The sequence below is a fragment of the Staurois parvus genome, unplaced genomic scaffold, assembly GCF_062004578.1.
Source record: "Staurois parvus isolate SC_StPar_1 unplaced genomic scaffold, SC_StPar_1.0 ptg000597l, whole genome shotgun sequence".
Classification (NCBI taxonomy): domain Eukaryota; kingdom Metazoa; phylum Chordata; class Amphibia; order Anura; family Ranidae; genus Staurois; species Staurois parvus.
The window spans coordinates 2226250-2251759 of record NW_028318393.1 but is presented as its reverse complement, the minus strand read 5'-3'; the positions used below and the strand labels follow the sequence as shown (position 1 = coordinate 2251759).

General features: G+C 40.2%; 1 protein-coding gene across 1 annotated transcript in view; it reads right to left on the bottom strand.

Moving 5' to 3' along the window:
* Positions 1-1496: 1496 nt before the first annotated feature.
* Positions 1497-25510, bottom strand: part of FHIT (fragile histidine triad diadenosine triphosphatase) — a 32209-nt gene continuing 8195 nt past the window's right edge. Inside the window, exon 2 of the mRNA XM_089692645.1 lies at positions 1497-4679. Coding sequence (XP_089548771.1) covers positions 4136-4582 — 447 coding nt within the window. The 5' untranslated portion in view covers positions 4583-4679 and the 3' untranslated portion in view covers positions 1497-4135. The remainder of the gene's footprint in view (positions 4680-25510) is intronic.

The window sequence follows — 25510 nt, the reverse complement described above, 5'->3', positions numbered from 1 at the left end:
ATGAAGAAAAAAACAAAAACTTTTCTATTCTTTTTTTATATTTCAAAACCTTGTGAGAAAAAATTAGATCTGCAAAATACTCACTATGCCTCTTTTTAAATTCCTTGAGGAATTGTAATGAGGAAGTTACGCACCTTCAGGCTTTCAAAGTGGTCATTGGATTTCAGGATCCTGTATGTGGCTAGGCTCCCAAAAAGTCTCACATATGTGGTATCCCCATACTCAATAGAAGTAGCAGAATGTATTTTGGGGTGTAATTCCACATATACCCATGGCTTGTGCGAGAAATAAATCATTTAAATGACAACTTTGTGTAAAAAAAAAAACAGTTTTGTCATTTTCCAGAAACTTGTGGAAAAAAAATAAATCTTCCATGGACTCAATATGCCTCTCAGCAGATAGCTTAGGGTGTCTACGTTCCAAAAAGGGGTCATTTGAGGGTGTTTGTACTATCCTGGTATTTTTGCACCTCAAGAAATGTGATGAGCAGTCAGAAAGTAAAAGCTGTGTAAATTCCATTATCTATACCATATTTTGTAGACGCTATAACCTTCACACAAAGCAATCACACTTATTGGGAATTTTTCAATCAAAAACATGTAGCAGAATACATTTTGGCCTAAATTTTTTTTTTCTTCAAAGTTTTTCTGGTTATAGCACCAAAAATAAAAAGTGCACAGGTGATCAAATACCACCAAAAGAAAGCTCTATTTGTGTTAAAAAAAAAAAGGACATAAATTTCATTTATGTACCGTATTGCATGACCGCGCAATTGTCCGGTAAACTAGCGCAGCGCTGTATAGCAAAAAAATGGTGTAAATTGCAGTATCTATACCATAGTTTGTAGACGCTATAACTTTCACACAAAGCAATCAATATACACTTATTGGGATTTTTTTTTACCAAAAACATGTAGCAGAATACATTTTAGCCTAAATTTATAACTAACTTTGAGTTTACTATATATTTTTTATAGCTGAAAGTAAAAAATATTGTTTTTGTACAAAATTTTGGTCTTTTCTTGTTTATAGCGTGAAAAATAAAAAGCGCACAGGTAATCAAATACCACCGAAAGAAAGCTCTATTTGTGTGAAAAAAAGGACGTAAATTTCGTTTGGGTGCAGCATTGCATGACCGCACACTTATCAGTTGAATTAGTGCAGCGCCGAGTAGCAAAAAGAGGCCTGGTCATTAAGGGGGGTAAATCCTCAGGAGCTCAAGTGGTTAATCATACACAGACTCGAATTCTACAAAATCACTGACTTTGTGCAAGTGTAAGAAATTATGCTAGTTTTAAGGTAGTAACACCAAAAATTTATTTGATTTCTATTTTTCTTCTGTTCGCTCACTGTGCATTTTGCAAAATGATAGAAATAAACAATTACAATATATATTTTGAAAGTATTCTCATCGTTTGTCAAACCATATAATTTCTGACAAACAGGCAGTGCCCTAAAAAAAAAAACCCAACAAAACAGATACAATAAAGGTCTATATTTGTTTTTAAAGAATTTTTATTGCCAGACAAGAATGCATCAAATTACATACATGGTCCATAGCATAGCTATACAGAATATATAACAAAGACCAACAGCTAAATGTACAGTCTCAGCAATGACCATTGTAGAGAAGAAAGTAATGGACTGTAAAAATCAAGCCAGGTAGCATTATTTACTTCTGCCTGGCAGTACTAGTGTCGTAGGTTCGATTCCTAACCACAGCACCACCTGCCTGAAGTTTGCATGTTCTCCCTGTGCCTGCGTGGGTTTCCTCTTGGTACTCCGGTTTCCTCCCACACTCCAAAGACATGCTGGTAGGCTAATTGGCTCCTGTCTAAATTGCCCCTAGTATGTGTATGTATGAATGTGAGTTAGGGACCTTATATTGTACGCCCCCTGAGGGTTAGGGACTGATGTGAATATACAATATCTATATGTAAAGCGCTGCGTAAATGGACGGCGCTATATAAGTACCTGAAATAAATAAATTGAACCCATATGTCTAGCAGGGTCTACCTATAATGTTTATTGAGACTGTTATACCCAGTTAACTAATAACCAAACCTTGCTGTGTTACCTTACTAATTCAAAGAAAGCACAGAGGCACAAACAACTAGGACTAGTCTTTAAAGTGTTACTAAACCCACGACCCAGCATTCCTTATATCCGGTCTCCCACAGTACACAGAACAAGGAAATGCAATTATTTTAGTAGATATAAACTGCTAAATACCTTTTCTCATTGGCAGTTAGAGCAGTCTTGTGACTTCTATCAGTGTCCAGCCGAGCACTGATTAAAGCTTGTAGGAGGAGTTTTCATTTTGCTCTAGGAGGATGCAGAACCCCTGACTTCTGTCTGGACAGTGCTGATTGGTCCTGTGCTGATCACATGTACTCTCCCAAGATTTCTATATCTAATATACACCAAACTGAGCATATGCAGAGTGACTCCACACAATATGTCTTAGGAGATAAGAGGGGGACACTGGAAGAAAGGGAGGATCGGAGAAGTCAGGGTCAAACAGTGTTTTACACAATGCAGAGGATTAACCCCTTAGGTTCCATAGTGAGTATAACAAGCGTGCTTTACTGCATATACAGACTGATTTTACTGTTGTGGGTTTAGCAACACTTTTAAAAAAGTTTTTAAAAACACACTACTTACTGAAAAAACAAAGTGCACATCTACCTACAAAAAATAACACAAAAACATGTGAGCTGCTTTGATATCAAATGACCAATCTGCAGCTGCTACCACCTCTCACAAACAGCGTGTAACAAACAAGGTATTGATAAAATGGTGTAGCACTATATGTATAAATAATATAAATGCATGTGCAAACCAAAATTTTAAATAAAATAGTGAAACACTTTGTCCCATACCCTCACGTAATGTGTCACAATCTCACTATAAATGCATATGTACAACCACAATAATTATAAATCCATGTGAAAACACAAAATATGAAAATAAAATTGTGAAATTTCGAATGTCATGGTGACACACTTTGGTGTCCTTCTTTATAAGGAACCTCCAAAAATATTAATCAAATGATTGTTGTACCCTTCAGCTGAATATCTGGAAAAGTTTAGAGGTCTATCATCTTGTCTGAAAAAGGACACAAAGTGCATTTGACCGTATGGAATATGTAGGGTCCTACTAGCAGGGTGAGAGCACAGCTGAGGGGTAAGCAGCACATGTATGAGGATTAATATTCTTGGAAGTTTCCTACGGAAAGGACACTTGGTGTTTTGAGATTACAATTGGACTAGGAGTTTGTTTTCACATGGGGTTTCAAATTAAGAGACTATATTTTTGATCTATATGCATTTACGATACAACTGGGTTTTGAGCTTTTTTTATGGATATAGTGTGAAAGAACACAGAGTGTGGGAATAAAGCGGAGCTCCACCCACAAGAGGAAATTCCGCTTTGTCCCCTGCTCCCCATTAAGGATTGGCACCTTTGGGGAGAGAGTACCCAAATTTGACAGGTACCAGCTCCCACTTCTGGTGCGATCACCTAGGTTGTTCTCCCCCCTCCCTCCCTCCCCATAGTGTTCTGGGACACGTGACAGGTCCCAGAAGACTATGGGGCCATTCATAAAGCGCAGCGCTTCTCTCGCATGCGCAATGGGCACTTGGCTGTGAAGCCGCAAGCTGTTAAAGCCGGGTACCGACACTGAAGATGCCGGCACCAGGGAGAGAAGAGGGTCGGTGAAACCAGCGGTGGTGAGGACACCGCTGGACCGAGGGACAGGTAAGTGGCTGTAATATAAAGTCAGCAGCTACAGTTTTTGTAGCTGCTGACTTTAATTTTTTTTTGTTAGGTGGAACACCGCTTTAAGTATTCCACAACTGTATTTTCATATTTTGCTTTGCACAAGCATTTGTAATTATTATGGGTATACACACCTATTATAGTGAGAGCGACACATTAAGAGCGGGTTTGGGACAAAGTGTTTCACTATTTTATTTCAAATTTTGCTTTGCACATGCTTTTCTTATATTTTACATTTTGGTGTGTACATGTGTTTATAATAGTGACACACCATTTTATAAAAAAGCACATCTACCTACCCCATCACTACCTTTATCACTGTTTTTTATTTTAGAACAGGAGTATGCCAAAAAGGCTTAAAAATATTTTCTAAGTGATGCAGCCTCTCTTTCCATGTCTTCTTCTGTTCTCCATTTATCTGGGCAGTCTTGTCTTTCCTTGTCATGTTCTTGCAAAATTTCATAAACTTTATCATTTCTTTCAAAATCTCCAGGTTTTCTGGGTAGAATGTGCACATGAACATGACGGACAGTCTGTCCAGCATCTGGACCATCTTGGATTGAAATGGTTAAAGAGGTGCCACCAAAGTGGGTCTCCACAACATTTGAAACTCTTTGTACCAAGTTAAAAAGGTCACTAACTTCTTCAGGCCACAGGTCCCTAAAACGTTCTGCAGGTCGTAGAGGACAAACCAGTACATGTCCAGGTACCACTGGCTTTCTATTCACAAAGGCAAAGGACAATTCAGTCTTCAAGAAGATAATTGATGGCTTAATGAGATGTTTACCAAACCCCAAGGACATTCTATTTCTTTTTTTTTCAAGTGTATCCTTTTTGCAATGTGGTGATGAAGCACAGTTGATGTTTCCAGGTACACAGTTAATCGTAGGAATTCAAAATCTGCAAAACAAAGAATTATTAGCAGATCTATTTAAATCACAAAAACGAAGGTAAAACTTATTTTCTAATAAATGCACAAACTGGTTATTAAAGTGTTACTAAAGCCAGTCTGTATATTAGTCTGAACTATTTGGTACGGACATCCTTCTCTTTTGTATTTTAAGCATTGTGTATATGAGAAAAAGCAAACATCCTGAAGCAGAAGTGTATGTGAACAGCTATCCTGCAATATTTTTACAATACTACTGACAAAACAAGGTGGCAGTAATGGTGCACTACAGCAATGCATGGATGAAACTTCTTTAAATACTGGGTAGACAAGCATGTGTTCTCTCTGCATGTGTTCAAAGGCTTAATTTTCAGTTTTGTCTGGAGTGTAAAGTTGCCCATACATAGTTTGAAATTTGGTTGGATCAACAGGAACCAGACGAATTTCGATCCAACTATGTCCATTCCTGTTCATGAGAAGTCAATTTATCAATTGAGGTCTCGTGAATGGTCTTTACTGGAAATTTTTCTTTCGAACAGCACTTGCAGCCAGTCAGTTGCAGTTCTGATCACTGTATTCTGATGGGAGGAGAATCCCGCTGTCCATATGCAATGACACAGTGGGGAGTATTCCTGTCTCCACATCAAATGTGTGGATGGGGAAAATCAGTTCAGATAGTATGGCCAGCTTCATACAAGTACATAAGAGGGAGTGGATGGAGACACTCAGCTGTCATGCCCCATTCACATCTCTGCATAGCGGGAACTTACATGCGGTTTTTTTTTGGGGGGGGGGGGCCTTTTGGAGGATTTTCACTTGTCACACATAGGGCAGCCCATTCACTTGAATAGAATGCCCTACGCACGGTCGCCCCAAAGAAGCTCCAGAACATTTTCTTTTTTAGAGTGGAGATTGGTGCATTTTTTACTGTGCTTTCTGGTGCACTTGGCATTTCTCAAATGCATGGCAAAGCATGCATTTTCTGTGCAGTTTGCCAGTCGGAAACACAGATGTGAATGGAGCCTCGTTGTTCTTGTGTAAACAAACCAACTTCACTTTCAAGCCCCATTCACATCTAGCGTAGTCAGAGTGCACGTTTTTGGCTCGATTTTCCCGTGACACTCATAGGGCAGCCCATTGATTTTAATGGGCTGCGCTACACGTGGCAAAGTAGCTCATGAGTCATTTTGATGCGTTGCAGGTTTTTACTATGTGTTTTGCTGCGTTTGTCACTCGCTTTTTGTTGGATTTTTAGACACATATAATACTTCTTCTAGTGTCTTGAGGCGATTATGAATGAAAGAGCCATTGAAATAAAAAATGAAGTGTGATTTTATTCTATCACACAATGGTGTCAAATAACAATGTAAAGCGTATTATGAACAGTTCCATGTAGATAAAACTACTGTAGAAATAACAAACAAAAGTTCAAAGAAAGAGAAAGAGTCACCATTATTAGGTATTGAAGTATGGCCATGTGCTGTGTTGTCCTGTCCTTCAAACTCTACTTGTCCTTCTCATGTCTCCTTGGGAAGAAGCCGGACGTGACTATATTGTAGCCGGAAGTGATCTCAGTATGCACCTGTTGCAGCTTCTCAGACGTGTGTATGCAAGAGTCATGTAGCGTGTAAGTGTGTGTCTTGTCCGTTGTCTCATGGCCTTTTATGAGGCAAATGTACGTCATAGTTAGTGATCTTAATACCTTCTATGGAAATTATTACTGCTTAGCAAAGCCATTTCATAAAAGGGAGGGGATACTATACATATGATGTTTGATGGACAGGAACATATGTATGCTGATGTACTAATGATGTAACCCTCAGCTATATATTTAAAGAATAGTATAGCTTAAGAACATATCAATGTATAATCACTAAACTATATATGTATCAATGTTAGAAACGTATACTAAATACACACAGATACTATTAAAATACATAATGTAATAGTAAGTCACTTCTAATAACCTTGACATAACTACCAGATACTTTATGCCTAAATATAGTATACTCAACCTTCAACTGGTTTAGCTTACTCCTGTCTTATTTTACTGTCTCAGCTTGACTTATTCATATCTTTTTCAGTCTCAGTTTAATTGAAGAATACTAATACTATCATTTGTCAAAAGACCATTTACACATATTAATATTAATTATGACTAATCATAAAAACCAAATATTTTGCAAGCTTGCCATCAATATAAGTGCTGAATCATAATTTAGATTTATTACACTTTTTCATGTGGCAAAATGTATGTTTACTTCTGTGTTTGGTGCCGTTAACAATTAACACCACCGAAAGTGCAACTAGTGATGGCTATGCACTATAAATTTCGATTGTACAATCTCTGTATGATCTCCTTTAGATTTACCAAAACTATATAATAGGAGGACATACCATATATCCAAATCACTGTGTATCCAATCTGGCAGACTCTTGCACTACATAACTGACAGTAGATCTAAAGGAGATTGTACAAGCAGATTGTATTGTGTATAATAAGCTTTACAGAACCCAGGACATACTTCTCTTGTTTTCAGTACTACAGCTCTGATCCATATAGGTTGTTATCTGATCGGTCAGCTCCTGCACACATGTGAGGGCACTGTCTACCCACACAGAGATGCACAGGTGTTCCTCCATCCAGGTAGTCCCATTACTGTCAATTGGGATGCAGCAACTGCATGGACACAGGTGCTGCTCCCAATGTGACGTCTGTGTGGGTTTACAAACCCTGAATGCTCAAAAACACAGTGCTCACACAGATTACTGATTCAGAGGTCCTACGTGAATAGGTCTTAGTGAAAGAAATTGTTTGATTGGACCAGACTATTTAAACTTTATTAAAACCTGGAGATCTATTTTAGACATATACAGTTTACTTACATCATTCAACTGGATAATGGGATTTTTTTGTTACTTACTGTAAAATCCCTTTTTCTGACTTCATTGATAGACACATTCTCTATTCTTAATCTTGAGCAAACAGGGTTTTATAGCACCACCTACAGGAGTACAACAATAGGCAGAAAAGAATTTGGCATCTCGTATGGGAAGTCCTCTGAACAGATAAAACCTCCTCTCTGCTATCGGCAAGCCAGTTAGTCACAAGCAGTGTCATAAGTACAAACTCCAAAAGAGGGGTGGGTGCTGTGTCTGTCAATGAATTCAGAGAAAGGGATTTTATGGTAACAAAAAAATCCTGTTTTCTCTTACGTTCATTGACAGACTCTCTTCTTGATCTTTTGAGAAATGTGGAAATACAGCACTGGGCCCACAGGTTCACTCCACTGGTGTTGTTATCCTAAGGTATTAATGTTGGTGTAAATGATCTGGTTCCTGGGCAGGTGGCTTCTACACCCCAGAGGATCGCCACAGTCTCCCTGGCTTGTGTATTGTAAGAAGAGTTGAAATTGAAGCGCCATGCCACTGTTAAGAGGTCCAGATACAACTCGATTTCATTAAAAGTCAGGGGTTTATTTCGAGAGGTATCCAACCCATTTCGGGAGTCTAAGTGCCCCTTCATCAAGGCTAGAAAGAGCATAAAAGATTTTCATATCAAGCTGACATCAATACAATGTCCCCTCCACGGGGTCATAATGAAAACCAAACAGTCAATCTTAATGAGATTATCAAAATAATTACATAAAAATGAGAATGAGTGCTGAACAAAAATGAGAATATGGGAGCTGAAAAATAAATAAAATAAACAAAATAAAAATTTAAATAAATAAAAAAAATATATTTTTATAAAATAAAAAACAATAATTAAAAAAAATTCAAAATTATACACACACACACACCAGCAAGTGCAGTGTCAGTAGATCACTGTCACTTGATACATTGCACACAAAACTGCAGGGTTAGCAAGATCAGGCCTGATCTCTGCTAGCACTGACAGGTACATTTTTTTGTAGCAGTTCCTGACAGCCAGGTGCTCTTTTCCTCGCATTAGGTACCTATAAATTTAGTGGCCAAAATGTCCAACGAAAGGTACACTAGTGAAGAGGCCTACAGGATTCTGAGTATGTCGGATGAGAGAGAAGGGGAAGCCTCACTGATAGAATCATGCCCAGAATACAAACCTGTTGACAGCAGCGGCACCCTGACAGATAGCTCAGACGATGGAATTGAGGTCCCTGCTAAGGTCAGGCGTACCCAACCCCATTCCCAGGTTGCTGAGGTGTAAGAATTGCATGATGATTCTTATATGCAGCAGACTGCCAAGACTAGTGCCACTCTACAATTTGGTGAACTGGCAAGCACCAGCGGCCTAGTACATCTTGGTCTTTTACATACAGTGGGGAAAAAAAGTATTTAGTCAGCCATCAATTGTGCAAGTTCTCCCACTTAAAAAGATGAGAGAGGCCTGTAATTGGCATCATAGGTAGACCTCAACTATGAGAGACAAAATGAGAAAAAAAATCCAGACAATCACATTGGCTGATTTGGAAAGAATTTATTTGCAAATTATGGTGGAAAATAAGTATTTGGTCACCTACAAACAAGCAAGATTTCTGGCTCTCACAGACCTGTACCTTCTTCAAGAGGCTCCTCTGTCCTGCACTCATTACCTGTATCAATGGCACCTGTTTGAACTTGTTATCAGTATAAAAGACACCTGTCCACAACCTCAAACAGTCACACTCCAAACTCCACTATGGTGAAGATCAAAGAGCTGTCAAAGGACACTAGAAACAAAATTGTAGACCTTCACCAGGCTGGGAAGACTGAATCTGCAATAGGCAAGCAGCATGGTGTGAACAAATCAACTGTGGGAGCAATAATCAGAAAATGGAAGACATACAAGACCACTGATAATCTCCCTCGATCTGGGGCTCCACGCAAGATCTCAACCCGTGGGGTCAAAATGATCACAAGAACGGTGAGCAAAAATTCCAGGACCACACGGGGGGACCTAGTGAATGACCTGCAGAGAGCTGGGACCAACGTAACAAAGGCTACCATCAGTAACACACTACGCCGCCAGGGACTCAGATCCTGCAGTGCCAGACGTGATCCCCTGCTTAAGCCAGTACATGTCTGGGCTCATCTGAAGTTTGTTAGAGAGCATTTGGATGATCCAGAAGAGGACTGGGAGAATGTCATATGGTCAGATGAAACCAAAATAGAACTGTTTGGTAGAAACACAACTCGTCGTGTTTGGAGGAGAGAGAATGCTGAGTTGCATCCAAAGAACACCATACCTACTGTGAAGCATGGGGGTGGCAACATCATGCTTTGGGGCTGTTTCTCCACAAAGGGACCAGGACGACTGATCCATGTACAGGACAGAATGAATGGGGCCATGTATCATGAGATTGTGAGTGCAAACCTCCTTCCATCAGCAAGGGCATTGAAGATGAAACGTGGCTGGGTCTTCCAACATGATAATGATCCCAAACATACCGCCCGGGCAGCGAAGGAGTGGCCTCGTAAGAAGCATTTCAAGGTTCTGGAGTGACCTAGCCAGTCTCCAGATCTCAACCCCATAGAAAACCTTTGGAGGGAGTTGAAAGTCCGTGTTGCCCAGTGACAGCCCCAAAACATCACTGCTCTAGAGGAGATCTGCATGGAGGAATGGGCCAACATACCAGCAACACAGCAACACTGTGTGCCAACCTTGTGAAGACTTACAGGAAGCGTTTGACCTCTGTCATTGCCAACAAAGGATATATAACAAAGTATTGAGATGAACTTTTGATATTGACCAAATACTTATTTTCCACCATAATTTGCAAATAAATTCTTTCCAAATTAGCCAATGTGATTGTCTGGATTTTTTTTCTCATTTTGTCTCTCATAGTTGAGGTCTACCTATGATGCCAATTAGAGGCCTCTCTCATCATTTTAAGTGGAAGAACTTACACAATTGGTGGCTGACTAAATACTTTTTTGCCCCACTGTACCAGCATTGCAGTATCACTCAGTAATGAGTCCCATAAGTCAGTTGGTGCGGTGGCTAGCACAAGTAGTGTCCCGAAGCCACTAAGAATTTAAACACAGACCTGTAGAGCCCATAGTGTCCGTCCGAATGTGCTTCCAAATCCTGATTATCAGCCCACAAATTCTACAGCACCCATGCTTCCCCCATTCACTGCCCAACCCCGAATTCAGGTGGAAACAGAAAATTTAATTCCTCCCCTTGATTTTTTGGAGCTGTTTTTCACAGAAGATCTGTATGCATTGATTGTGGATCAAAGCAATTTATATGCACAACAATTTATCGCCACCAACCCAAATTCAAACCTTGCCAGACCTTTCGCATGGAAACCAATTACGGTTTCCGAATTTATATTTTTTTTTGGTGGACCTAACCCTCAACATGGGCATTACTAAAAAAAATAAATTGCAGTTGTATTGGTCCACAGACCCAATTCATCATATGTCTGTGTTCTCTGCCGCCATGGCCAGTCATAGATATGAGCGTATAATGTGTTTTATGCATTTCAACAACAACAATACACTCTGTCATCCTCGAGGTGACCCTGAATCTGACCGGCTCCACAAAATTCAGCCCCTCGTAAATCACCTTAACCAAAAATTTGCAGATGTCTATACTCCCCAGCAAAAAATCTGCGTTGATGAGTCCCTCATTCATTTTTCTGGCCACCTTGCATTCAAACAAATTCTCCCCAGCAAGCATGCCAGATATGGGGTCAAAATGTATAAGACCTGTGAGAGGGCAATAGGCTACACAATGTCTTGAAAAAGTATTCATACCCCTTGAATTTTTCCTTATTTTGTTATGTTACAATAAAAAACGTAAATGTATTTTATTGGGATTTTATGTGATAGACCAGCACAAAGTGGCACATACTTTTGAAGTGGAAGGAAATTTATAAATGGTTTTCAAAATTGGTTTTACAAATAAATATCTGAAAAGTGTGACGTGCATTTGTAATCAGCCCCCTTAAGTCAATACTTTGTACAACCACCTTTCGCTGCAATTACAGCTGCAAGTCTTTTTGGGTATGTCTCTACCAGCTTTGCACATCTAGAGTGTGAAATTTTTTGCCCATTCTTCTTTGCAAAATTGCTCAACTTTTGTCACATCTGTGAGCTGCAATGTTCAAGTCTTGCCACAGATTTTCAATTGGATCTAGGTCTGGACTTTGGGCCATTCTAATACATGAATATGCTTTGATCTAAACCATTCCATTGTAGCTCTGGCTGTATGGTAATGGTAGTTGTCCTGCTGGAAGGTGAACCTCCGCCCCAGTCTTAAGGTGCAGACTCTTAACAGGTTTTTGTCTAAGATTGCACTGCATTAGGCTCCATCCATCTTCCCATCAACTCTGATCAGCTTCCCTGTCCCTGTTTAAGAAAATCATCCCCACAACATGATGCTGCCTCCACCATGTATCACGGTGGGGATGGTGTGTTCAGGGTGATGTGCAATGTTAATTTTCCGCCACACACAGCGTTTTGCTTTTAGGCCAAAAAGTTCAATTTTGGTCTCATCTGACCAAAGCATCTTCTTCCACATGTTTGCTGTGTCCCCCACATGGCTTCTTGCAAACTGTAAATGGGACTTCTTATGGCTTTCTTTCAACAATGACTTTCTTCTTGCCACTCCTCCATAAAGGCCTAATTAGTGGAGTGCACAACTAATAGTTGTCCTGTTTACAGATTCTCCCACCTGAGTTGTGGATCTCTGCAGCTCTTCCAGAGTTACAATGGGCCTCTTTCCTTCCACTTTACAATTATGTGGCACTTTGTGTTGGTCTACCACATAAAATCCCAATAAAATACATTTATGTTTTTTTGGTTGTAACATGACAAAATGTGGAAAGTTTCAAAGAGTATGAATACTTTATAAGGCACTGTACATGTAATTTTTGAATCTATGAGGGAAAAGATAGTCATGTGGAGCCCCCTGGATGCCCACACTACAAGGAGCAGTGGCAAGATAGTTTGGGACTTGGTGTCACCCTTTTTCCACATGGGGTACCACTTGTACGTGGACAATTTTTTTCTACAAGAATGCCATTATTTAGACATTTGTCGCATTATTTAGACATGGCGCATGTGGCACTGTGCAACCTAATCGCCGGGGGGTCCGGCCTAGAACGGGGGAGAAATCCTGCTTGAAAAATTATGAATTGCTCACAATGAAGTGGAAGGACAAAGGATGTTTTCATCCTGTCTTCCTTTCACGCAGACACGACCATCCAAATTTCCATGGTAATTGGTGTTGTTGAGAAGCCTCTCTATAACCTTAACATGGGAGGGGTGGACTTCCAACGACCAGATGATGAAGCCGCACATAGTTTCCCGAAAAGCCAGTTGCTGGTACAAAAAAAGTGTCTATATTTCTTTCAGTTGGCTCTGTACAACACTTGTGTGGTTTACAAAGCAACTGGATGAAGTGATTCCTTTGTCCAGTGAAAAAAAAGTTTAAAAAAGTGGGGTTGGAGGCGGACCTGGGCAAGGTTGGGTGGGGCAACTGGTGGAGAGTAAGGTTTGTGCCTGGCTAGTAGGTCTAGACTCGAAATTTTAAGCCCTGCACTTATACACACACACAAGCAATTGACTTTACCTCCATATTATTCCCCTCTATATAGTGTTATTCCCAGGCTACCTCTGTACTCTTTTTGGAAATCTGTACTATTAATGCAAATATACAGATGGGTATGATCACATGATTAATTATTAGAGAAATACCTACCTCATTTGTAAGTATATATTTATAAGTATATATTTTTAGGTCACTTATTATCATGAGCCTGCTGTATGAGTCACTATTCTCTCTCTCTCTCTCTCTCTCTCTCTCTCTCTCTCTCTCTCTCTCTCTATATATATATATATATATATATATATACAGTGGGGATCGAAAGTTTGGGCACCCCAGCTAAAAATTTGTATTAATGTGCATAAAGAAGCCAAGGAAAGATGGAAAAATCTCCAAAAGGCATCAACTTACAGATTAGACATTCTTATAATATGTCAACAAAAGTTAGATTTTATTTCCATCATTTACACTTTCAAAATAACAGAAAACAAAAAAATGGTGTCTGCAAAAGTTTGGGCAACCTGCAGAGTTACTTGTACTGCCCCCTTTGGCAAGTATCACAGCTTGTAAACGCTTTTTGTAGCCAGCCGAGAGTCTTTCAATTCTTGTTTGAGGTATCTTTGCCCATACAAAAGTCTTCCAGTTCTTTGAGATTTCTGGGCTGTCTGTCACGCACTGCTCTTTTAAGGTCTATCCATAGATTTTCAATTATGTTGAGGTCAGGAGATTGTGAAGGCCATGGCAAAACCTTCAGTTTACGCCTCTTGATGTAATCCCCCGTGGATTTCGAGGTGTGTTTAGGATCATTATCCATTTGTAGAAGCCATCCTCTCTTTAACTTCAGCTTTTTCACAGATGGCATCAAGTTACCATCCAAAATTTGCTGAAATTTTATTGAATCCATTTTTCCTTCTATTCGTGAGATGTTCCCTGTGCCACTGGCTGCAACACAACCCCAAAGCATGATTGATCCAACCCCATGCTTAACAGTTGGACAGAGGTTCTTTTCATTAAATTCTGTGCCCCTTCTTCTCCAAACGTACCTTTGCTCATTCCGGCCAAAAAGTTCAATTTTAACCTCATCGGTCCACAGAACTTGTTTCCAAAATGCATCAGGCTTGTCTATATGTTCATTTGCAAAGTTCAAACGATGATTTTTGTGGTGAGGACGTAGAAGAGGTTTTCTTCTGATGACTCTTCCATGAAGACCATATTTGTACAAGTATCTCTTTATAGTGGAATAGTGTACCACAACTCCAGTGTCTGCCAGATCTTTCTGGAGGGATCGTGCAGTCAAACGTGGGTTTTGAATTGTTTTTCTCACAATCCTGCGAGCTGTTCTGTCTGATATTTTTCTTGTTCTTCCAGATGTTGCTTTAACTTCCACTGTTCCTGATGACTGCCATTTCTTAATTACATTCCGAACAGAGGATATTGACATCTGAAAACGCTTTGCTATCTTCTTATAGCCTTCTCCAGCTTTGTGAGCGTCAACTATTTTCAGTTTTCTAGACAACTGCTTAGAAGAACCCATGGTGCTGATTGTTGGGGCAAGCTTAGATGAGTCTGGGCATTTAAAACCTTTGAGATTGACATCACCTGGTCTTCCCAGACGATGATTGAGAACAATCCATGACACTGGCAGGTCTCAGCTTGGCAAAGGGGGCAGTGCATGCTATAAATTCTGCAGGGTGCCCAAACTTTTGCAGACGCCATTTTTTTGTTTTCTGTTTTTTCTGTTATTTTGAAAGTGTAAATGATGGAAATAAAATCTAACTTTTGTTGACATTTTAAGAATGTCTAATCTGTAATTTGATGCCTTTTGGAGATTTTTCCATCTTTCTTTGGCTTCTTTATGCACATTAATACACATTTTTAGCTGGGGTGCCCAAACTTTCGATCCCCACTGTATATATATATATATATATATATATATATATATATATATATATATATCAAATTGCCCCAGTAGCCATCAAGACACTCTACAGTAGATCCCGCATGGGAGTTCCTTTACGGGGGATTTTCCACCACCTGGATCGAGTGCGGGTTAGATACTACCACCTGTTTTTATTATAACGGTTTTGTTTGACCACAAATGCTCTCTGAATAGTAAGTTGTCTACAGTGTTTTGCATTACAACAACCTGTATATACATGTAATATTTTGACCACTATTAATTACATTTATTATGTTCTAGAGATTGTACATCTTTAAAACCCCTGAGGAAGGAGTGTTGTATCTCTGAAATGAGTCAGATGAATGGAGCTTTGCTACAAGTTAGTTTCCATCATTTGAGAGCATATTACATTTGATGTATCAGTTAATGGGGTGCAAGCCGTTGTTCTTTTATGTATACTATGTATAATAAAGATGCTATTTTTTTATTCCAATTATTTTGATATTTGTTACCCAGTGTCTTTAAAGTCCCACTTGGGGTTTTGCATATGCATAGACTTTAGGGATGTGGCACATATGAGAATACACCCATCAATATTGTATATTCAAATAGATAGGGACGCTTTACAAGCGCTTCGTAACTGTATGCTTCTCCGGGGTCCAAGGGGTTAAACAAGGTGGCGAGAAGGCAACACAACGCTGCCTGCTTTAACCATTTGCTGTACTGCACAAGGTTGCAGGGCACTTGCAGAGTGGCCTCAATCACTGAATGGGTCATGCTTGGCAGGTAATACACCCACCAACCATGACAGGGCGTATAACTTCTGCTGCGGCTGCAACATGTGTGCACCCCTTGCCACTGCAGCTAAAGGGGGTGTGGTTGGAGCAAAAACACATCTTAACTACAGAGTTTTAGTACCCCCCAAACTGCAAATGTACAATGGAGAAAATAGTTATTTGATCCCCTGCACATTTTGTACGTTTACCCACTTACAAAGAAATGAAGGGTCTATAATTTTTATTTTAGGTGTATGTTAACTGATAGAGACAGAAAATCAACCACACATCCAGAAAAAAACATGATACAAATGTTATAAATTGAGTTGCAGTTCAGGTAGTAAAATAACTATTTGATCCTCAAGCAAAACATGACTTAGTACTTGGTGGACAAACCCTTGGTGGCATGCACAGAGGTAAGACATTTCTTGTAGTTGGTTTCCAGGTTTGCACACATCTCAGAATGGATTTTGGTCTACTCTTCTTTACAGATCTTCTCTAAATCCATAAGGTTTCTTGGCTGTCGTTTGGCAACTCGAAGTTTCAGCTCCCTCCATACATTTTCAATAGGGTTAAGGTCAGGAGACTGGTTAGGCCACTCCATGACCTTAATGTGCTTCTTCTTGAGCCACTCCTTTGTTGCGTCGGTGGTGGTATGTTTTGTTTCATTGTCATGCTGGAAGACGCATCCACGACCCATCTTTCATTGTTCTGGCCGAGGGAAGAAGAGTATCATCCAAGATTTTACAATAGATGGCCCCATCCATTGGCCCATCAATGCGGCAAAGTCAGCCTGCACTTTTACCAGAGAAACAGCCCCAAAGCATAATGTGTCCACCTCATGCTTGACTGTAGGGATGTGTTCTTATGGTCATATAACTGGATACTAACATTTATAGGTAACGTTGATCCAGGGAACATCCGATTGCCTCTCGGGGGATCAGGAAGGAATTTTTTGTTCCCAGCAGGAACAAATTGGATTGTGCTTTGCTGGGGTTTTTTTGCCTTCCTCTGGATCAACTGTGAGTATAGGATTACAACTTTTTTATATCTTTATGGTTGAACTGGATGGACTTTTGTCTTTTTTCAGCCAGACTAAATATGTAACTATAGTCAGCATTTCTCTTCCACCAAACATGGCGAGTTGAGTTAATGCCAAAGAGCTCAATTTTGGTCTCATCTGACCACATCACTGTCTCCCAATCCTTTCCTGAATCATTTAGATGTTCATTGGCAAACTTCAGACCGGCCTGTACATGTGCCTTCTTGAGGAGGGGGACCTTAGGGGCGCTGCAGGATTTCAATCCATGGCGGCGTATTGTGTTACCGATGTTTTGTTTGGTGACCGTGGTCCCAACTGCCTTGAGATAATTCACAAGCTCCATCTGTGTAGTTGTGGGCAGATCCTTCACTTTTCTATTGATCATCTTACTCCATGAGGCAAAATCTTGCATGGAGCTCCAGACCGAGGGCGATTGATGGTTATTTTGTATTTCTTCCATTTGCGAATAATCACTTCAACAGTTGTCTCCTTTTCACCAAGCTTCTTGTTGATGGTCTTGTAGTCCATTCCAGCCTAGTGCAGGTCTACAATCTTGTCCCTGATGTCCTTTAACAGCTCTTTTGTCTTGTGCCATGATGGTGAGGTTTGAATGGAAGAAAGATTCTGTGGACAGGTGCCTTTTATACACATAACGAGTTCTTAGGAGCACCTTCTTAAATTGACACAACTAATCAGTGTTAAAAATGCCCACCAAATGCCTGCTTTTAATGCCAGTGTAAACTAGGCCCTAAATAGTGCCAATAATAATCACCAGTTAGTTATTAATACATATGCTAATTAACACCAATAATATAAAATATATGGGTTAATATGAACATTCTACAACAAGTTGCAACCTCAAAAACAACTTTAAAAAAGAAGTACAGCCAAAACTCTTTTGGCTGTCGACAGTGGGCTTCACTCCACTGTCGGCAAACATTGCACAGCCAGTCCAGGCAGGGGAAAGATCCTGGCTTCAAAGTCAGGATCCAACCTAGAGACTGGAATGGCACCTGGCTCAGCCTCTCAGCGCCTGTGCCATCTGTTCCCTCCCCTCCACAGCCCAGCGCTCCAATGAGCGCTTGGGGGGCAGTCACTGCTCTCTACTCAGAGCAGCTGTGAGAACTCAGCGATTATGTGGTCGCTGAGTTCTCACCCTAAGAGTTGGCGGGGGACCAATGCGGCATCCACCTAGGTAAGTATAAAAAAGTGTGGTCTTTACTCCAGACAGGATCTGGTTTGTTCACTTAGGCCATTGCAACAGCTTCTAAACGGCCATTTTTCTGAAATTCTTCTATCTATTTTTAACCTCACCCATTCATATGTCACCATATGCAAATAAACAACTCAGTCTTTTCCCATAATTGTACAGGCTAACAAATAACTCAATTTTCTAGAATTTCCCAAGACCTTGGAGGCATTGCTCTACCCAACAATTCCAAATACCCCACTGGTAGCCACCTGGTCAGATTGACAGGCTGATGCAGACATGGAGATATCAAATAATGTATCACATTTGAACAAACCTTTTTCAGTTTTTCCCGGAGTTGACTGTCATGGTAATATCCATAAACTCAAGCACAATTTAAATGACCTCCTACAACTGTACTATCCCTGAAAATCTGTTTACTGGCTTTTGAGAAACGCAGCTGTTCCCAGGCATATCTATACCTCAGTATATGGCAACCCTAAAGCTGGCTACACATTATACTATTTGTTTGTACAATTTCCTTTAGATTTATCAAAACCATAGCATATTAGGTCAAACCTAAACACTTTCAAATTGTATACAATCAGGCAGAGTCTTGCACTACTTAGTTGAAGGTACATCTAAAGGAAATTGAACAAGAAAATTTTATAATATGGAGCCAGCTTAAAGCAATTCTGAAGGTTAATTTTCTTTTTCGAAAAAAAACAAACATGCTATACTTACCTACTGTGTGCAGTGGTTTTGCATAGAACAGCCTGGATTCTCTTCTTGGGTTCCCTGCAGGCTCTCCTGGTCCCACGCTCCTGTTGGGTGCCCCCACAACATGCAGCATGCTATGGGGGCACCCACTGCTCCGTGTGTCCATTCACAAACGGAACCGCAGTTTGGCCTCGCCCCCTCTCTCTCATTGGCTGACTGGCTATGAATGACAGCAGCGGGAGCCGATGGCTCCCACTTGCTGTCTCAGCTAATGAGGTGGCAGAGACCCGGGACAGCTGAGGCTGTTGTTTACATTGCTGGATAGCAATGAGGTTTAGGTAAGATTTGAGGGGGCTGGGGGTACTGCTGCACACAAAAGTTTTTTACCTTCATACATATGCATGAAGGTAAAAAACCTTGAACCTTTACAACCACTTTAAATTTGAGTTAGGTTCTAGAAAGGGCTTGTTTCAGACTTTACGTAAGAAAAATTTTGTCAGGGTTCCATTTCTCTCTTTCAGGACACTAGCCCTTCAGTAATGCCCTATCCACCACTACAGGCCCTTTCTATCTAGACTTCTGGAACACCTTACATTTCACACACTTTCTCTTCCCTACCATCACCTGCATCTCTTTTTTTTTTTTTTAAGGCCCTCTCTAGCTTTGACTCACTATCCACAGACCCAGGCCCACTAGGCCATTCTCTTTCAAGTCTCTAAACAAATCTTTCACAACCAAAGGCATGACAAATGGTACCGTATCTGAAATAATTGGAACTAGACCTACAGCTAAACTTTAAGCCAGAACATTGCCAAAATATACTTACTACTGAAATTTTCCATCTATACCAGATATCAAGCAACCAATTTTAAACTTTTTTTTCCAGATTGTACAAAACTCCAACAGTTCTCCACAAATTCTACCCAGAAGTAACCCACCAATGTTGAAGCTGCAACTCCAACAAACCTTGATTCTTCATGTGTTCTGGTCCTTTCTGAAACTTAGACCCAACTGTAAGGTCTGGTAACTTCCTAAAAATTCACCAAGTTTATCATTCTGGACAACCCAGACATTTTCCTATTACACCACTTAACCAGTGCCATTAAATCCTAAAATTAAAAAAAAACAACAACCCATCAATCACCTCTTAAATTCTGCCAAATCTTGCATTCCCTCTGACATGGAGAGATTTCCCCATTCTCTCCCCCAATGTCAACGTAGTTGCGCAGGGTGGAAAATAGACAGACCCCACTCTCTCCTTCTATAACTAACATGAAACCGAACAAGTTGGTTTTACTGAATTGACTTTGCCTTCACAGAGGAAGGAAAGGTCTTTGTTTTTGGAAAGCGCTGAACTCCGGCATTAATGCTCAGCAACCACCTGAGGGAAAGGAGTATCCCTTTCCCACCGGAACCCTCTAGTTTCCAACCTATTTCCCTGTTGTCTTCTTTACCTTTGTTCTTTGCTCTTCTTGGCCACCATCCTCCTCATCACTCAAACCAATTCTATTCCCTATCCCCACACCTATCCCTCAAACCCACCCCTAATTGTGTATCCTTCAATCCTCCTAGATTCACAACCCAAGTCTGCACACTCTTCACAACCTTTCCTACCTTGATATAGACAACACCACCATGTCCTTTATTATTATTATTCAGGAATTATATAGTGCCAACAGTTTGCTCAGAGCTTTACAATATGACGGGAGACAATACAGCAACAATACAGTTCAATAAAGAGGGTTAGGAGAGCCCTGCTCCTTGGAGCTTACAATCTAAGAGGGAGGGGCTAGTGGTACAAAAAGGTAATAAATGTGGGGGATGGACTGGTAGGAGGAATAGAAGATTCCATTATTAGCTGGGGGCAGGATAGGCTTCCCTGAAGAGACAGGTTTTCAGAGATCGCCTAAAAGTGAGCAGAGTAGGCGATAGTCTGCTAAATTGGGGTAGAGCATTCCAGAGGATGGGGAAAGCTCTGCAGAAGTTCTGGACACGAGCATGGGAGGAGACATGGGAGCTAGAGCAGGAGGTCGTGCGAGGAGCGGAGAGTACGGTTTGGGTGATATTTGGAGACAAGAATAGTGATGTAATTTGCGGCAGAGTTATAAATGGCTTTACATGTTATTAATGTTTTGAATTTTATCCGGTGTGCAATGGGAAGCCAGTGGAGGGCTTGGCACAGAGGGGTGGTAGATATGGAACAGTTAGCAAGGTGGATGAGTCCGGCAGCAGCATTCATGATAGACTGAAGAGGGGATAGCCTACGATGAGGTAGGCCAATGAGGAGGTAGTTACAATAGTCAAGGCGAGAGATAACCAGGGAGTGAATAATTTGCTTAGTAGTTTCAGAGGTTAAGAATGGGCGTATCTTTGAGATGTTGCGGAGGTGAAGTCTACAAGATTTGGACAGCGATTCAATTTGGGGCGGAAAGGACAGATGGGAGTCTAGGATTACACCTAGCACCCTGCCATGAGGGGAGGGACTGATGGTTGTGTTATTGATCTTGATGGAGAAGTCAAGGGAGGGGGCACGGGCTGGAGGAAATAGTAAGAGCTCAGTTTTGGAAAGATTGAGTTTGAGGAAGTGGAGTGACATCCATGCCGATATGTCACTTAGTACGTTAGTAATGCGAAGAGAGACTGAAGGGGTGAGGTGAGGAGTAGAAAGATAGATTTGTGTGTCATCAGCATAGAGATGGTACTTAAAGCCATGGAAGTTTATCAAGTGACCAACGGAGGAGGTGGAGAAGAGAAGGGGACCAAGGACAGAACATTGAGGGACCCCTACAGAAAGAGGGAGTGGAGGAGGCAGCATTACAGGTAACGCTGAAGGAGCGTTGCAATAGATAGGAGGAGAACCAGGAGAGAGCAGAGTCTCGGAGGCCAAAAGAGTGGTGTTTTTTTGAGGAGGAGAGGATGGTCAACAGTATCAAAAGCCGCAGAGAGGTCAGGTAGTAAGAGTACGGAGTAGTGGCCATGGGTTTTAGCAGTTAGTAGATCAATAGTGAGTTTTATTAGGGCAGTTTCAGTGGAGTGTAGTGAGCGAAAGCCAGACTGTAAACGGTCAGTAAGGTTGTTGTCAGTGAGGTAGGAGTTCAGGAGATTATAGACTAAGCGTTCTAAGAGTTTCGAGGTAAACAAAACTCCGTATTCCTCTTCCTTTGCTACCCATAGACAGAGGATCAGATAACATTCTGGCTACCATACTGATAAATTACAGGAATCTGATGAAAATGTATAAAGCTGTACTGATTACAATATGCAGTACATGCAAGACTTTTACCCTTTAATATGACCTCTGTATGACAGTTTTATTTTCTTCAATGCATAGTGAACTTTTGTACATTTCTATGTCTTCTATAAAAAAAATAACTTACAAAAAATGACAAAGGGGGCTTACTTATAATGGAGAGCAGATACCTATATACAGCGGGTAAAATAAGTATTGAACATGTCATCATTTGTTTAGATAAATATATTTCTAAAGGTGCTATTGAGATTACATTTTCATGTCAATTTTTCAGAAACCAAAACAAATAAGTTCAGAAATTAAGTTATCTGTAATAAAATGTAATGACACAGAGAAAAAGTATTGAACATGCCAACTGAAATGCATTTAATACTACTAGTACTAACTAGTTCATTCCATAGATTTTCTATTGGATTCAATCAGGTCAATGGGCAATTCTAGCAGCTTTATTTTCTTTCTTTGAAACCAATTAAGAGTTTTGTTGGCTTTGTTTGGAATCATTGTCTTGATGAAATGTTCACCCTCGTTTCATCTTCATCATTCTGGTAGATGGCAGAAGATTTTTTATCAAGAATGTCATGGTACATTTTTCCATTCAATCTTCCTTCGAGAATATGAAGTTTGCCAGTACTGTATGCTGAAAAACAGCCCCACACCATGATGTTCCCACCTCCAAATTTCACTGTTGGTATGGTGTTTTTGGGATGATGTGCAGTACCATTTGACCTCCAAACATAGTGTGTGCTATGGCATCCAAAAAGTTAAATTTTCATCTCATCTGACCAGACTATATTCTCCCAGTATTTTTACAGGCTTGTCTAAATATTTTGCAGTAAACTTTAAATGAGCTTTAACATGCTTTTCTTCAGCAATGGAGTCTCACGTGGTGAGCATGCATACAGGACATGGCAGTTGAGTCATTTACTTATAGTTTTCTTTGAAACAATTGTACCTGCTAATTCCAGGTCTTTCAAAAGCTCTCCACGAGTGATCCTTGGCTCTTGGACAATTCTTCTGATGATTCTTTTCAGTCAGAAATCTGTCGTGGCTGGTTTATGGTGAAATGATGTTCTTTCCACTTCCGGATTATGGCCTTAACACTGGAACATTAAGAAGTTTCGAAATTCTTCTGCAACCAATGCCATCAGAATGTTTTGCAACAATAAGGTTGTGAAGGTCTTGAGAGAGCTCTTTGCTTTTACCCATCATGAGATGTTTCTTGTGTGACAACTTGACAAAGATATCTTTATATAGGCCATCAGTTGAGACTGAAGCATATTAATTTACACTGTCAAAGGGCAGGGTTGCTTTCCAAGTACTGATAGATATCAGCTGTTGGCTTGGATTTCCCTATATTTTGAACCTCCCTTTCTTCATGTGTTCAATACTTTTTTTCTGCATTATTCCATTTTATTACACATAACCTAATTTCTTAACTTATTTGTTTTGGTTTCTTTGTATGTATGGGTTGCATGGGTTGTTACTGATGTGTGGTGAACATTTCATGTCAATAGCACCTTTAGAAATATATTTACCTAGAAAAATGGTGATGCGTTCAATACTTATTTTACCAGCTGTATGCTCTCAACATCCAGTCTAACTCAACATGCTGTATTTTGTAAACCATTCATAAAATGCAGGCTGTGGTATTGAGAGGTATTACACTGAAGGGGCATATGGCAGAATAAGCTGACTTTTTTATTTTGTATTATTCCTGGGTTATTTTTTTAGCTGGAGTTAAGCTTTAACTTCTACATACAGAAACTAAACTTTACAGGGAGATGTGAAAATGGGGATTAGACTTTCGCAGGAGCTAGTTCTAGCCAAATCAGTAGATAAGCTTAAAAAGAAGGCCAGATGTGTTTCTAAATGCACGCAATATAAAATAATACCAATGTGGAATGTTGACCAATGGAGTAACCAATTTCCTTTAGGGATTAGAAAATATTTTTTCTTGTTAAGAGAAATTGCATCACACGTTATATTTTTCTCCTTCCTCTGCATCAACCAAAGACTTAGAGTTCTAAGAATGCAAGGTATTTTTATCTATAATTGAAACCATGCCCCTTAAAATATCAGAGACATACAGTGCATCCAGAAAGTATTCACAGCGCTTAACTTTTGCCACATTTTATTATGTTACAGCCTTATTCCAAAATGGATTAAATTCATTTTTTCCCTCAACATTCTACAAACAATACCCAACAATGACAACGTGAAAGAAGTTTGTTTTGAAATCTTTGCAATTTATTAAAAATAAAAAAATCCACATGTACATAAGTATTCACAGCCTTTGCCATGACACTCAAAATTGAGCTCTGGCGCATCCTGGTCCCCATATGCATCCTTGAGATGTTTCCACAACTTGATTGGAGTCCACCTGTGGGAAATTCAGTTGATTGGACATGAGTAGGAAAGGCATAAACCTGTCTATATAAGGTCCCACAGTTAACAGTGCATGTCAGAACACAAACCGAGCCATGAAGTCCAAGGAATTGTCCGTAGACCTCAGAGACAGGATTGTATCAAGGCAAAGATCTGGGGAAGGGTACAGAAAAATTTCTGCAGCAGTGAAGGTCTCAATGAGCACAGTGGCCTCCATCATCCGTAAATGGAAGAAGTTTGGAACTACAAGGAATCTTCCTAGAGCGGGTTGCCTGGCCAAAATGAGAGATCGAGGGAGAAGGACGTTGGCCAGGGAGGTGACCAAGCCCCTGATAGGCCCTCTGAAAGAGCTCCAGCGTTTCTCTGTGGAGAGAGGAGAACCTTCCAAAAGAACAACCATTTCTGCAGCATTCCACCAATCAGGCCTGTATGGTAGGGTGGCCAGATGGAAGCCACTCTTCAGTAAAAAGCAAATGGCAGCCTGCCTGGAGTTTGCCAAAAGGCACCTGAGGGACTCTCAGACCATGATAAACAAAACTCTCTGCTCTGATGAAACAAAGATTGAACTCTTTGGCCTGAATGCCAATCGTCATGTCTGGAGGAAATCAGGCAACGTTCACCACCTGGCCAATGCCATCCCTGCAGTGAAGCATGGGGGTGGTAGCATTATGCTGTGGGGATGTTTTTTCAGCGGCAGGAACTGGGAGACTAGTCAGGATCAAAGGAAGATGAATGCAGCAATGTACAGACCCATCCTTGATGAAAACCTGTTCCAGGTTGGCGGGTGGCGGTTCATCTTTCAACAGGACAACAACCCTAAGCACATAGCCATCCAGGGTGGATACAAATCAATGATTTAAAAAAAAATAAAAATAAAAAAAAAAATCGGATTTTTTTTATTTAAGTCTGCACTCTTTATGTCTGGAGGAAAATATATTACCATCCAAAGGTTATTCCATCATGAAATAAAGATTAGTTTTTTAATTATGTAGAATAAGGCTGTATATGTTTAATTTTTTTTGGTAAATAAATTCCATTAATCCATTCACAATGTCATGCTCTTCC